Consider the following 13,155-nt stretch of genomic DNA (forward strand, 5'->3'; position numbering starts at 1 on the left):
CTAAATTTGAATGTACAGCATTCCCAACCTTGACATTAAAATTACGTTTGGTGAATAATGCGTATACTTTTTGGAAAGTCACATTAAAAATAAAATCAATTGTTATCATTAGAGCCTTGTGTAACCTCCTGATGTCAGCAATTCATGGCATGCTGTGAATAAAGTCCTGTGATAAAATGTTTAAAGATGTATTGGTAGTTCGTCAAACTACACAAGCTACAATTTTGTCTATTGTTTTTGCAAGTAAGCCTTCGTGAGCTGCCTCATGACTTCAGCTGAATTCCTAGTGACCAGCCCAGAAAGAGCTGTGAGGGAGTTTGCACCCACACTGATGGCTGGCAGCTATTTTTCTGTCCCAGCTCATGTGCCTTCCAAACAGATATTGCCTGTGACAACTTCTGTAGCTTCTATACATATAGCAAATCTAAGATGTAAAATTGACTATTAGTACAAAAAAGCACACAGTGATGAAAATGACTTACAAAAAATTCAGGCAGCAAATAAAAAGGCTTTTTTTCACTTGTGGAAGCATATATTTCCACTTCAACTTTTCTAACAGCCATAATTTGAAAATGGGATACTGTCATTATTACAATAAACAAAACTATTAAACTTAGATTAATGAGATTTTATCCTATTTAATGCCTAGGATGAAGATCGAACAGAGGAGGACAACAGCAGAGTTGAGCCTGTTGGACACGCAGACACTGGCTTGGAGAACAATACCAATTTTTCCCTGGAGTAAGTTACTGGCAGAACACATTGTTTCAGTGATGAGTTTTGAGACTGAACGTAGAGTTGCAGAAACCTCAGGACCTGGTCTTAAGAAAGCAGGGCAGCCTTTTTTAGGTTATGTGTAGTTTTGTTTTTAAACAATTTCTTTCACACGCCCTTTTAAGGCAGTTTTTAAGAAACTTAAAAAATCCTGTGTCAAGGACAAACATTGGACACTTAATGTTTCTAAGTGCTGATGCTAAGTGCTGATTTTCTGCCTCAAAGAAGATGCTTATTTGATGGAACTCTGAAAACTCTGTGGAAGGAATTGGGTCAGTGGTAGTGCAAATAAATTAATGGACAGGAATTTCAGGAGGGAAAATCTTATTACCTGTGAACTGTTCACAGTCTGCTTGGAGGGCGTGTGGGGTCACAGAAGTTGCATAGTCAAATGGTGACATCTATTAAACAATACCTGCTGAGTTTACTCCATTCCATTTACAGAATCTCCTGTAATTTAAAAAACTGCTTGCTAAATAGAACTTATGGAACTTCTGTCAAATTTAATACTTCTTGGTGTTGCTTTTAATTAACTCACTGGCCTTGCATCATACATGGCCTCTTTCTTTTCTGTTTTGTTATCATACTTCTTTGTATGTTTATTTGAAGTACTTGGCGCAAACTTATGAGAAAATCTGTGAGAAGCAGAATTGAAACAGTCTCTCTTAGGAAGGGGCCATTTCTTTTCATTTTCCATTTTACAGAGTTTGAGATTTGAATTTGGAATGTAATTTTGGAAGAAAAACAGTAGAAGAAAAATGAGTGCATAGGCCTTAAGTGTATATATTAGAAAAAAAGGAAAGATACTGGCTCAAGCAGTAGAACAAGTTAAATAGTGTAGTCTGGCTGGGAAAACTGGACTTTTATTTAGGCCATTCTTCCACTCAGGACAGTTCCAGGGGGTCACATGAATTTTGTTTTCTTTTCTCAGTTTTTTTGTTGTTGGTTTTTTTTTTTTTTTTTACTATAATAGGAAAGTCAGAAAAGAAGTTGAATATAGGGGCCATAGGTATACCAGCAGTAATAGATGTCCTTCAGAATGTCTTCAGGAAAGGGAGACATTGCTTGATTCCTATAAGCTGCTTTGCACGCAAGTTAATGAAAATGTAGTCTTACTGTACAGTGAGAAAAAACAAAATTAGCTGATATGTAAACTGGGACAGGAAACATTGCCAAGTGCTGTAATATGATCAATCCTAAAATGCTTGTCCAAAGCTGAAGAATAACACTTTTTTTGGCTGCTGTCTCTCAGCTCTCCCACACTTTCAATACTTTCTAGGGCTAAACAATGGTAACAGAGAGAGAATTTCCATTGTGTCATTTAAAAATTAAGTTAAAAACAGACAGACACATATGATCGAGAGCCTATTGAAGGAAACAGAAAATCTTTTACTGCTATCACAGGGCATTGGTCTTGGTCTTCGCTCCGTTTCTAGATTAAATTTGATTTGTATGCTTAAGAGAAACAAGCTTCTCAAAAATATGTGTATGCATTATATACATATATATTTGCAGTGCCAAGAAACATGGAAAAGATATGTAATGCTAGAGAGAGGCATAAGTCACAAATTTAGGTTATGGCTTTCGATCAGATCTGACACTTCCAGATTTATGGAGAGGTTTGGCCTTCGTACATTATTTTCTCATCTGGGTATTTATAACTCTTCAGGGTCTATGGGCTATGCTCCACCTTTCCAGCTGTGTGCATGTTTCAAAATCATCAGTAGGTTTGATCCAAATTTATTTCCAGAATCTTTGCACATATTTTTTCTGAACTTGTGCTTTCCTCTTTCATTTATCCCTTTTGCTGATGGAAGGTAAAACTGAAAACAAAATGGATGGTTGCTTCAGGAGCACATGTGGTTTTTTGGGAATGTGATAGATACATCCTAAAGGGGATACTTTTTCTCCTAAGGAGTTATAGATACAGCAAGCTTTCAATAAAAGAAATGGCAACACAATAAAGCTAATAAATTCACTGCAAAAGCAGAAGAACTTAAAGAGTTATAAATTTAACAATCCTCTTTTAATTAAGGAGTAGTTTTAAGACATATATTAATGCTTGGACTTGGGTCTCCCTAAAATAAACAAAGAAAGCATGCTACTGTTATGATCAGATTTAGCTTTTCGAGGAAAAATTCTATGTGACACTTAAGATATTTCTGTTTGGCAGTGCAAACAGTTAAATCTAACTTTATAGTAAGGAAGAAATAGAACAATATGCATGTGATGATTATGCTTATTTTAATACAGCAAGGTATCAGTTGCTTTGATTTTCACTTGTTTTATTAATCAAACCATTTTTAATGATTGATTTCCTTTCATGCCATCAGATTACTATTCAGGTATGTAGCATTCAATGATGCTTTCATCACCATGACGTAATTTTTGGAATGTTTTTGTTTTTCTGTGTATGTTTGTGTGGGGTTTTTTGGTTCGTTCACGGTACATGTTCATATTCCCTCATTCATCGTTGTCTCACAGTGATATGGTAAAGCTCGTAGAAGTCTCCAACGACGGTGGGCCTTTGGGAATCCATGTAGTGCCTTTCAGTGCCCGAGGTGGAAGGTAATGTATCGTGTAGGATTTTAATTGAATCATAACTTGCTGTTTTTTATCTTAGTTATGTTAATTCTTGTATTGCGTGCATTTGGTTTATGTGGAATATTGAATGTTTCTTAAAAGGAAGCCTCACTGATTAAGAAAGGAAGAAATGCAAGTTTACTGACTGTATCCTATAATGTAAATGTTCTGCTTAAAATAAGTTAGAATTGCAGGGTTGTAATGTGATGCCATGGAAAACTGAGGTACTAGGATGTTTCCCTTCGGGCCCTTATAAATTGTAATCTGCTCCTTTAGTTCAGGTGGATATTTAGGCAGCATTTCCCCACTGACTGTTTATAGCCACATGTTCTGAAATATCAGCAGTCTAAACCAGAGGCTTCCTGCATCTGTACTTGATAAGAGTGGGAGAAAAAACAATCATTATTCTTTTGATATTTGGTATTGTCCCATCTGTTGGAGTTAAAAATACATAGCAAAAAAAGTTGAGGCATTATGTTTGTTGAGAAGATTAATGTGTTTTGATTGACTCAGAAGCTGGAATTACTAAAGCTGGAATGGTTTTTTAAAAAGTGCAAAGAAAATCATCTACTTTATAAAAATCATTGAGGGGATTATAATAGTAAAAAGTGTGCAGCACCTCTAATGCTTACTTTGGTAGAGATTTAGCATTTAGGGTCTTTAATCAAAACACTAACAGAGTCTGAGAAAAATAGCTTTATTGTCATAGTAATTAGTGATGGATTCAAAGCTTTTCTGTATGGTGAAAAAAAAAATTGCCACCGATGGAAGCAAATTTTATTTTGTTGCAGCATCAGCAGTGCTCTGACCTACGTTGACTTTTTCTTTCTCCCAGCAGCTTCTTCTGCTTCCTCCATCATTTGGGGTCAGGGGTATCTGCTGCTGTAGAGAGCTGAGTTTACTCTGAGCTGAAAAAGCTGGTAGGGAGAGACATGTCCATGGCTTCAGAGAGTGGGGGATCATCCAGAGTTGGAGAGGACCCCACTGTTTACAAAGCACTTTTCCCATGCTTTCCATGCAATTGTAGATTTGGAGGAAGAGCCAATGCTCTTCTGCCCGCTTATTTCTCACTCCAGCATACAGGTGTCATTCCGCGACTGCAAAGCACTGCTCTGTGCTACATTGAGCAAACTTGTTTGAGCAAGAGATCTGCTCAATTAGAACATAAATATACAAAACTAAAGTCAATAAAGACTTTAAGTGATGTTCAGAAAGAAAAGATCTGATGTATCGTGTAGCTTAGTGTATATCCTATCCCGTTTGCCCACCATATTTTTCAACTATTTGATGTTCAATTGCAGTTACCCTGTACTTTCAATTCTTTTCTTCCAGTTCCTTCAATTGCATTTTGAAAATGTTACCTAAATAAGCAATGGTCATTAAAATGATAAATTTTGAAAGTGCAAAACCATACTGATTTTCCCCTTTCCCATATGCAGTCAGCAGGGACCTTCTCCCACCAAAGAGAAAGTAAGCATGTAGAAAGAATGTGCCACATCTATGTTCTTTCCTTACTTTGAGAAAATATTTGGCTTTTTTGTGGAGTAAAATCTGTCTTTTGTATTGACTTTCGATCTTGAACAAAATTTGTAAGGCCTTCTTCCGTATCTGTTTAGGTGCTACTGATTATTTCTACTCGTAAAAATGAGGTTTTATTTCTTAATGAAAAATAAAACTCTCTTAGTTATTCTCTGGGAAAAGTACTGTTGATTTATACAGACATGATCATACTTTTATTTGCTTATTGTCTGTCTGTTTTTACCTCTACAAATCCATCTGTCCTTTATTGGCCCTTTTGATCATATGCTTTAGGTAACAGTTTGTTCACCTTGTCAAAAGAGAGGAGGGGTATACATATTCATCACCTTATGGCTTGAAATTTGTTGAGATAAAAGTTTTGTTTACAAAATCTTCTTGCACATTTTTTCAGTGGTACAAATGAGATGGTAAGCAGAATAGGAGGCATGAAAATGAATGCAGAAAGAAAGAGAAAATAGAAAGTGAACACAAAAGTATTTAGGTAAAGAGAAAATAAGAGAGGAAAAGAATGTGAACAATGAGAGAAAAGCATAAAGGGAAAGAAAGTTCTCAATCTGTGCAAAACTACAGAAGAAATTAGGACATCAGAGAGAAAGCACTCAGGTTTTGCAAGCTTAATAATAATTATATCATAATTTACCATTAGATTGCCTTTTTTACTTTTAAGAATCTTTGAAATCTTCTCAAGCTCTGTACAGTTGCTGAACTTTTGCCGTATATTTCTCTGAAAGGAGGTTCAGCTGACACAGGGCATATAGGAAATAACAGCAGAAATCTCTGTGAATTACAGTGGGGAATGCTCCATAGTCCCAAGACTACTGTAACGTCTATGTTATTAAAACAGAATAGAAAAGTATTTGGATATTCACTTGAAAATCCTAGGAAAGCACTACCATTAATAAGTATCTGACGTTATTTTGGTGCAGAGCACTGATTCTGTGAGGCTTTGCCTGCTGTCCTTGCTATCAAAACATGCCAGGGAATCCAAGATAAACCATTCTGAAGCCTGGCAACTAGAAGTACTTAGGGCATTTAGGATATATAACCTAAAAACACGGATTAAGAATATTAAGGAAGTCTGAGAAGGATGGGAAAAAAAGGAGACCAAATTTTCTTGTCAGTTTAAATCACAAAGTTAACAAATTTTACAAAAAAAAAGTAAAAAACAACATCTATTAAAAAATTGATACATACAAAATCCCTATACTAGAAAATTGTTACACATTATTCTGCTCTGTAGTCCTCTTATTTTCGTGCTTTTAGTAGAAGTGCCATTTATTTTCTAGAGCTTATGAATGAGTTTGTATTTCACTGTAAAACTTGGGTTCTTCTTCTCAAGACATAAAGAAAACTAAAGTCACATCTAATGGCTATTGTGTACTCTGAGATCCCTTCATAACACCTTCAAGGTGTCTTTCTAACAATCCTATTGTATTTGATCGTCTGGTAGGTGTGTGTTCTGCATTTCCAGCCGTTTAGGTCTCAAAAGTAGCCACTGGGAAAAGATTCCTAGATTCCTGTGGAGTAAATGTAAATTCCCTCACACTTTTAGCTGAATTCAAGGCTTTCTTTGTGTGATCTCATCCTTTTAAAAGTTACATAAACTTAATTTGAAGAAGTATTCAAGCTGAGATGTTGAGGAGTGGTTGCCAAAGATTGGAAATAGATTCCGGAGTTCAGGCATGAAAGCTGATAAAGTTATTTTAGTGCCCTGCAGTCGCTCGGTGATGTAAATGTTGTGCAAAGAAGTTTATGTGCAATTTAGCATTGATCAGCCGTGATAATTTAACTTGAACAAACAAGCTGATTTGCTGACTCAGATCTTCTGCTCTCAGGAAATCTGCACCACATTGGTGTTCCTGTAGCATATCTCAGAGCTCTCTCAATGTCGTGTGGTTTGTGGGAAGCTGCTACTCATCTGCTTTTAAATCAGTCATTATTTTTGTCCCTTAATCAAGTTTTTGCCTTTTCATGCTAGTGACTTTACATAGACATCTAAATTGGTTATTTTCTGTTCTGTCTGATTTGATTATATTAGTTAGTTTGTAGGTAATAGGTAAATAACTTCAGTGTGTACGTGCAATGGGCACTGATGGCTGAATCATCTTCTGGATGTTCCAAATCATATTTTTATTACTCTCATGTTTTTACACTGTCAGTTTTTATTATGACAAATTATCATCATTTCCATACAGCTGGGTGGCATGTGGGGAGTTCACAATTTCAAAGAACTACTCAGAAAAACTCAGGCAATTTAGATGCCAATAAAACACTTGCAGCTTATTTCTAGTTTTATCATTGGTTGTAATTTGTATTTAGAACTGAAATGTTAACTCATGTAGCTGAGTTTATTTTAATTGTATAATTAGAGTAATGAACCTTGTGGAAATACAGTGGTGCAAATGCTAATATAATCTAAGCTGTTTACATTCCCAATTATGTATTTAAAACAAATACTAAGATAGATCTCTGTGCTTGGATACTGTTTCCGTTCTGTCCCCCTATCAGTTAATGCTAGCAGAAAACAGCACAGCTACCAAATTTCCACTTAGAATTGTTGTTCCTGTAGGGTTGCAGCCTTGCTATGTGTTTGCAGAGTGCAGAAGTTCATACATTTAACTCCACAACTTATATTGCAAAACAGATTTACTGACTTTAACTGAAACGATTAAGCAAATACAAATGCATCCATATATTTGTATGCTACATTGTTGTGCTCAAACATATATATATATTTATATATATATCTATACTGGTTACGGTATTTTAGACTAGGTTTATTTACAGCATTTCAAAATTTGTATGCTTTCCTAATATAGGAAAGGTAATACTGAAACTGTAGTAAAGCAACATCTCAACTTATTGGAATTAATGCTGGTACCACGTGGCAGGGAAAAAATCCAATTAGTTTTGTTTACCATATCAGATCCACTCCATTTATCTGCGCTCACTGCAGTAGCAAACATGAGTTCCTGTAAAGCCTTTTTTAGAGTAAAATTCCAACATCTCACAATAATATGCTGAAGAAATAATGTACAAAATTTTGTTACTAAAAAATTTCAGGTATGTACATTTTCTACAAGTTCTAGGACAATTTACTCTCCTAAACCATGTCCATGAATCATTTACAGAACGGTGTCTAAAAGGAACTTTTTTCCATATGTCTCTTAAATAAATAAATAAATAAATGAGAAGTTGGCCATTGTGAAGATCGTGGTTTCAGATTTGAGGAAGGCCTTCATCCAGCCTTGGATCTGTTCTCAGTGTCCTCAGCTTTACGTGCCTCAGTTAGGCTAGCTCTAACATTTGTTAGAAAGAAAATCCCTCATGAGCACCATATGTTGTGTCTGAGATGTGCAATTTTGCATTAGGAGAACTCATAGCCTTTGTTTAATGAGATTATTTGCAATTTTGACTGGTAGCTCACTTATGTGTTATGTTACCATTGGTTAAAGATTAGTACGATTTCTACTACGTTCAAGGATGTAGATAGGTGAATTAAATTTAAGAAATGAGAAACCATGCATAAAGATGTCTTGCATTAATAATTTATTAATATTACTTCAGAATGCAGATTAGTACAGTTATTTTTCTAGAAAAATGCTATGCAAAAGCCATTAATAGGCCAATTGCCTTGTATTCATAAGTATGTGCAGATGTTGCAATGAAGTAATCATAGCATTTTACATAGTGAATAATTGCCACAATGTTAACGTTGAGTATTGTAGTTTATGTAAAATGGTTTGATATCTACTATGTTAATATCTTGAGATTTCTGATCTATAGCCATACAAACAAAAGGTCTTTTGCAGTTACTATGTATGCTGTCATGTAACCATTATGTGCACTTCCAAATTATGAATTATGTGGGCATTATGGTGGGCACACCCACATGGAACTGCTGTTGGGCATGAAATGAGAGGAAAGGAAGAGCAGACACAGTCCTTTCCTCTCCTTCCTCAAATACTGTGGTGCTTTTCTCACTTTTGAGTTTTGATCGCTCTTTCCCTTTTAGAGACACATCTTCAGTAACTTCACACTGTGGGCTCTACTCACATTGTTGACCCAGAGAAATTCAACAGTTTACATGTGTCAGTGTAGCAAATTGGTTTTCTAAACATCAGTTTTAAATGTATCAAAGCTGTAATTTTGATAAAAGGAATGTAGTGAAGTCATACATGTATTTGTCTTTTTCGTAGAGAAATGGAAATATTTTTATCATTGACATTCATAAATATCATGTTAGTTCTTTCTGAAACTAAAAACATAATGCTTTAAGTTTTGTTCTCTGGAATTTATGGTGACAAAAAAAGCCTGAGATTGTACTCAAGGCTCATAGGAGTGAATGGAAGTAAAAAGGGACAAATATTTTAAAATTTTCTTCTGTTTTACTTCCTGTAACAATTCCTCATCAAATCAACAAATTTTAGCCCAATTACTACAGCACAACATGATCATTAAGCTACTGTTTGATTGTTATGGACTCTAAGATTTTTTATTTCATGCAAACTGTTATGAACTGTTTGTGGGAATGGGAAATAGTAAACCATCTCAACAATACTTCCTAGATCATATCAAAAAAATGAAAAGCGTTTCACTATCTAGGTGACTACTAGTAGGTTTTTGCTTTGGAAAACACTATTTATTTATTCATTTATTCAATCATTCATTAATTCATTTTTAAGGGAGATGCAGGGTTGTTGGAAGGAATCTACAAAAGGTGGAAATTTCCAAGCCCAGAGCATATCAAGGTGGAAGAGGGAAGGATAGGACTAGATGCACACCAGTATCTATTTTGTTTTCCAAACATTTTCTGAAATGCTTGAATTCTATAGGAATGATACTTTAGTGTGATGGAATGCTTCTGGTCACTGTGTTTGCCATTGTTATTGCAAAGAAACAGATTGCTAATTGTGACAGCTGAGCTAAAGTCAAGCCCTATCACAGTTAGCATCACTGACTGCACCCAAGTGGTCCATTGGGAACCAAATGAGGGTGGTGAAGGTTTGCCACTGATGGGACCTGTGCAGGTTGAAGATTAGGCGTGCCGTATGGTAAATGTTTGTAAAATACACCGTATCAGTTGAAGACAGAAGAGTATCAGCTAAATGTTAGTGTCTAATTCAGGCTTAGTTTGATGATTTGTGTTGTCAAAATGATTTATGTTGTTTTTCTCAGAGTCTGTTTACATGTACAGATCCTTTCAGCATCATGCCTTAATGTCTCTATGAGGTTCCAAAGTGGAAATACTAAAAAAAATTGTTTCTCTTACTCCTTCATCTGGCTTGTACAAGAGAAAGCATGACTGTTCTGTAAAATAAATGTCTTGCATATGTTGGTGGTATCTTGAGAAATGAAGAATTTAAAGTGGAAGGCAAAGTTAAAGTTAATTTTGCTATTCTGACCCATTTGATGAAGTGCTCAAGTGCACATCTAACTTTTGAATGATAAGGAGTCCATTTAATCATCACTGACTACTCATTTTCTTTGAGGTATGTGTGAACTGCAGTGCTATGTTTATTGTAAGTTTTGTTCTACAAGGCATATTGTGATCTTGCAATTCCTGTCATGCAGCTAAGGGTTACCTTGGATGCTGTGAATTTGACCCTCTAATACATCCTTTGTGATTTCACTATAAAGCTGATATTTAAAAGAAAGAAACAAACAAAACACAATGCAGTGTTGATGCAAGAATAATCCTGAAGATTTAATTCTTCTTCAGAATGACAGTTCATGTATTGAAATATCACTGACTTTTCAGACAGTCCTACCAATACTTCAGAAATTCCTTCTTCAGGATCCATTTCATAATTTCAGGCTGAACATTTATTTGTATTTTCTCTCTCTGAATGTCAGCAAGATGACACTGTACATAAGCACTAAGGCAGGAGCGGTCAACTCATTGTACAGAAGCTATCAAATGGTAATTGTTTCCAGTTATTACTGAACCAATTCATCTAATACAGTGAATTAAAAGTGACATTTACGTTTTTATTTTTAGTTTCCTCGTTGCTGTCTTGCAAGAAAAGTTAAGGCTTACAATAAATGCATGAGGTGATCCCACATTTCACTTGCATAGGAGCAGAAATGAATGGCTGTTGTACTCTCTGCTAATTCAGAAATTCAAATTTTAAGTTGAACTTGTTCAGCTTCAGTTAACCATTAGAAAAGATGTGCATGGAACTTCGTGGCGCCAAGTTTTACTCTTCAGATATCTATGTCTTTTGCAAGAATAGATCTGATGTCATCATACTTACTGCTCTTTTTATACACTTAAATGACATGCTTGTTTCACCTAGGGTCTTTGTTTCATGGATAATGGATAATAATTCAGGTAATGCTTGTAAATTATTAGAAAAGTTGGTATCCTACTCCTAGGTGAAGATGTTTTAAAATTCAGTTTCTATAATGATTGTGATTAAATATTAAGTCAGTATGATGTTATATACTGCAAACTGTTGGAACTGTTATCACTTGTAATCTTAATGTTCCAGAACCCTGGGGCTACTAGTAAAGCGGCTGGAGAAAGGTGGAAAAGCTGAACAAGAAAATCTTTTTTGTGAGAATGATTGTATTGTCAGGATTAATGATGGAGACCTTCGGAATAGGAGATTTGAACAGTAAGTTTACTTACTGCATGATACATTTTGTTATTTAATTGTTAGCACTGCACCATGCAGTAGTTTGGGGCAATACAGTATTTAAGAAAAAATGATCTAGGCTTTATTTGGACCAACGTAGTCGTAGTACAAAAATTCAAGATAACTGTTGTCATTTGAATATACGCAGTTCCCATTTGATTCTTTTTGCTGTGGTTTTGAACGTTACAGACTTCACCCTCTTACACTGATAAGCTGTTTCTCATAAAGTTCCCACATGATTTTTGTTTTTATACTTGCAATAGATCATGTTCAATATATACAAAGAACAGAGAGGCTTTATTTTTTCACATCGTAAAAATAATTATAGTTTTCTGTGTGGAAACTAAAGGGACTATATAAAGAAACTTTCTGGAGAAGTTTAAGGCATGATAAATTTTTGTGTAGTGGAAGTCTGAAGTTGGTAGAATCCTGAAATGGTGAATGAGAAAGACTTTTAACACTGAAATCAGTTTCTGTGTCACACACAGATAATTAAAAGAGAGAGCAGAAAAGAGATATGCAGAAAATGTCTAATTTTAAAGATGCTAATATTGTTCTGAAAGCTTACATATGTTGAGAGCCAGAAGAATATCATTTAGGCTGATTGTCCTGTACTTTAACATTCATCTGAAATGCTTTCTTCATATCTTAATCCTTTATTGGAACATGACCCTTTTACCACATGGTGAAAAGCACCTTGTCTCCACATGCTCTAAGATTCAGAATCAAAATTTAAGCCCGAGGAGACTTTTTGACTTTGTGTATTTCACATCGTGACCTAATGCCCAATGTCTGTTTATGACCTAGTCTTTGTATAAAGTGTAATTTTCATTCCAATAATTCTGTCGTCACTGCGATTACTGTATCTGAAGAAACAATTGTCAAGGTTCAAAGCAAAAAAGTACGCTGTAATCCTGCCATAGAACAATCTGCCTTTCAAGATTGTGGTTAAATTTTTTTCTTTTCTAAGTATTTGGAATGCTAGTTTTTAAGCATATTTAACCATTGTGTTACCCCGAGGCAGTAAACCTTAGCAAAAGGCAGACAAAGAAAACTAATGAACAGATTCAGGTTTTATACTTATGCCTGAATTTCTGCTATGTGTCTGTCAGCTCATGTTGCTTAATTAACATCAGTAATTATGCTTATAATGTCTTGTAGTCTGCCAGTCCTAATTTGCTAATTTTCTGTTCATTTTGAAACCTAGAGCACAGCATATGTTTCGCCAAGCCATGCGTACGCCATTCATTTGGTTCCATGTGGTCCCTGCAGCAAATAAAGAACAGTACGAGCAATTGTCCCAAAGCGAGAAGAACATGTACTACTCCAATCGGTTCAGCCCCGATTCCCAGTATAATGACAGCAAAAATATTCACAATTCTGGACTTCACACGTTACAAAGAATGTCTAGAGCGGGTAACCAGTCTGATCAGACGGAGTCCTACTCGCAGCTACCTCATAGTGTGAATTCATCAGGGAAACCACCATCGGGCCTGGTACCGTCAACTCAGAAAGTTCTCACCTCCACTGCAAACAGCGGGTATAACACCAAAAAGATAGGGAAGAGGCTCAGTATACAACTAAGAAAAGGTAAGGCACCAGTGCATTTCTCATACAC

The 13,155-nt window shown here is 35.5% G+C and overlaps 1 protein-coding gene across 33 annotated transcripts in view; it reads left to right on the forward strand.

Annotated features, from left to right (window-relative positions):
- Window positions 1-13,155, forward strand: part of PARD3 (par-3 family cell polarity regulator) — a 434,005-nt gene that overhangs the window by 214,357 nt on the left and 206,493 nt on the right. For 16 of the 33 annotated variants that reach the window (XM_040680368.2, XM_015281345.4, XM_015281361.4 and 13 more), the window contains 4 exons: window positions 650-741; window positions 3,259-3,342; window positions 11,391-11,516; window positions 12,745-13,127. In XM_040680368.2, coding sequence (XP_040536302.1) covers window positions 650-741; window positions 3,259-3,342; window positions 11,391-11,516; window positions 12,745-13,127 — 685 coding nt within the window. Of the gene's footprint in view, window positions 1-649; window positions 742-3,107; window positions 3,120-3,258; window positions 3,343-11,390; window positions 11,517-12,744; window positions 13,128-13,155 lie in introns of all 33 variants that reach the window. The other 17 variants (XM_040680350.2, XM_040680546.2, XM_040680478.2 and 14 more) reach the window with 2 other exon arrangements.

The sequence above is a fragment of the Gallus gallus genome, chromosome 2 (assembly GCF_016699485.2).
Source record: "Gallus gallus isolate bGalGal1 chromosome 2, bGalGal1.mat.broiler.GRCg7b, whole genome shotgun sequence".
Lineage (NCBI taxonomy): Eukaryota > Metazoa > Chordata > Aves > Galliformes > Phasianidae > Gallus > Gallus gallus.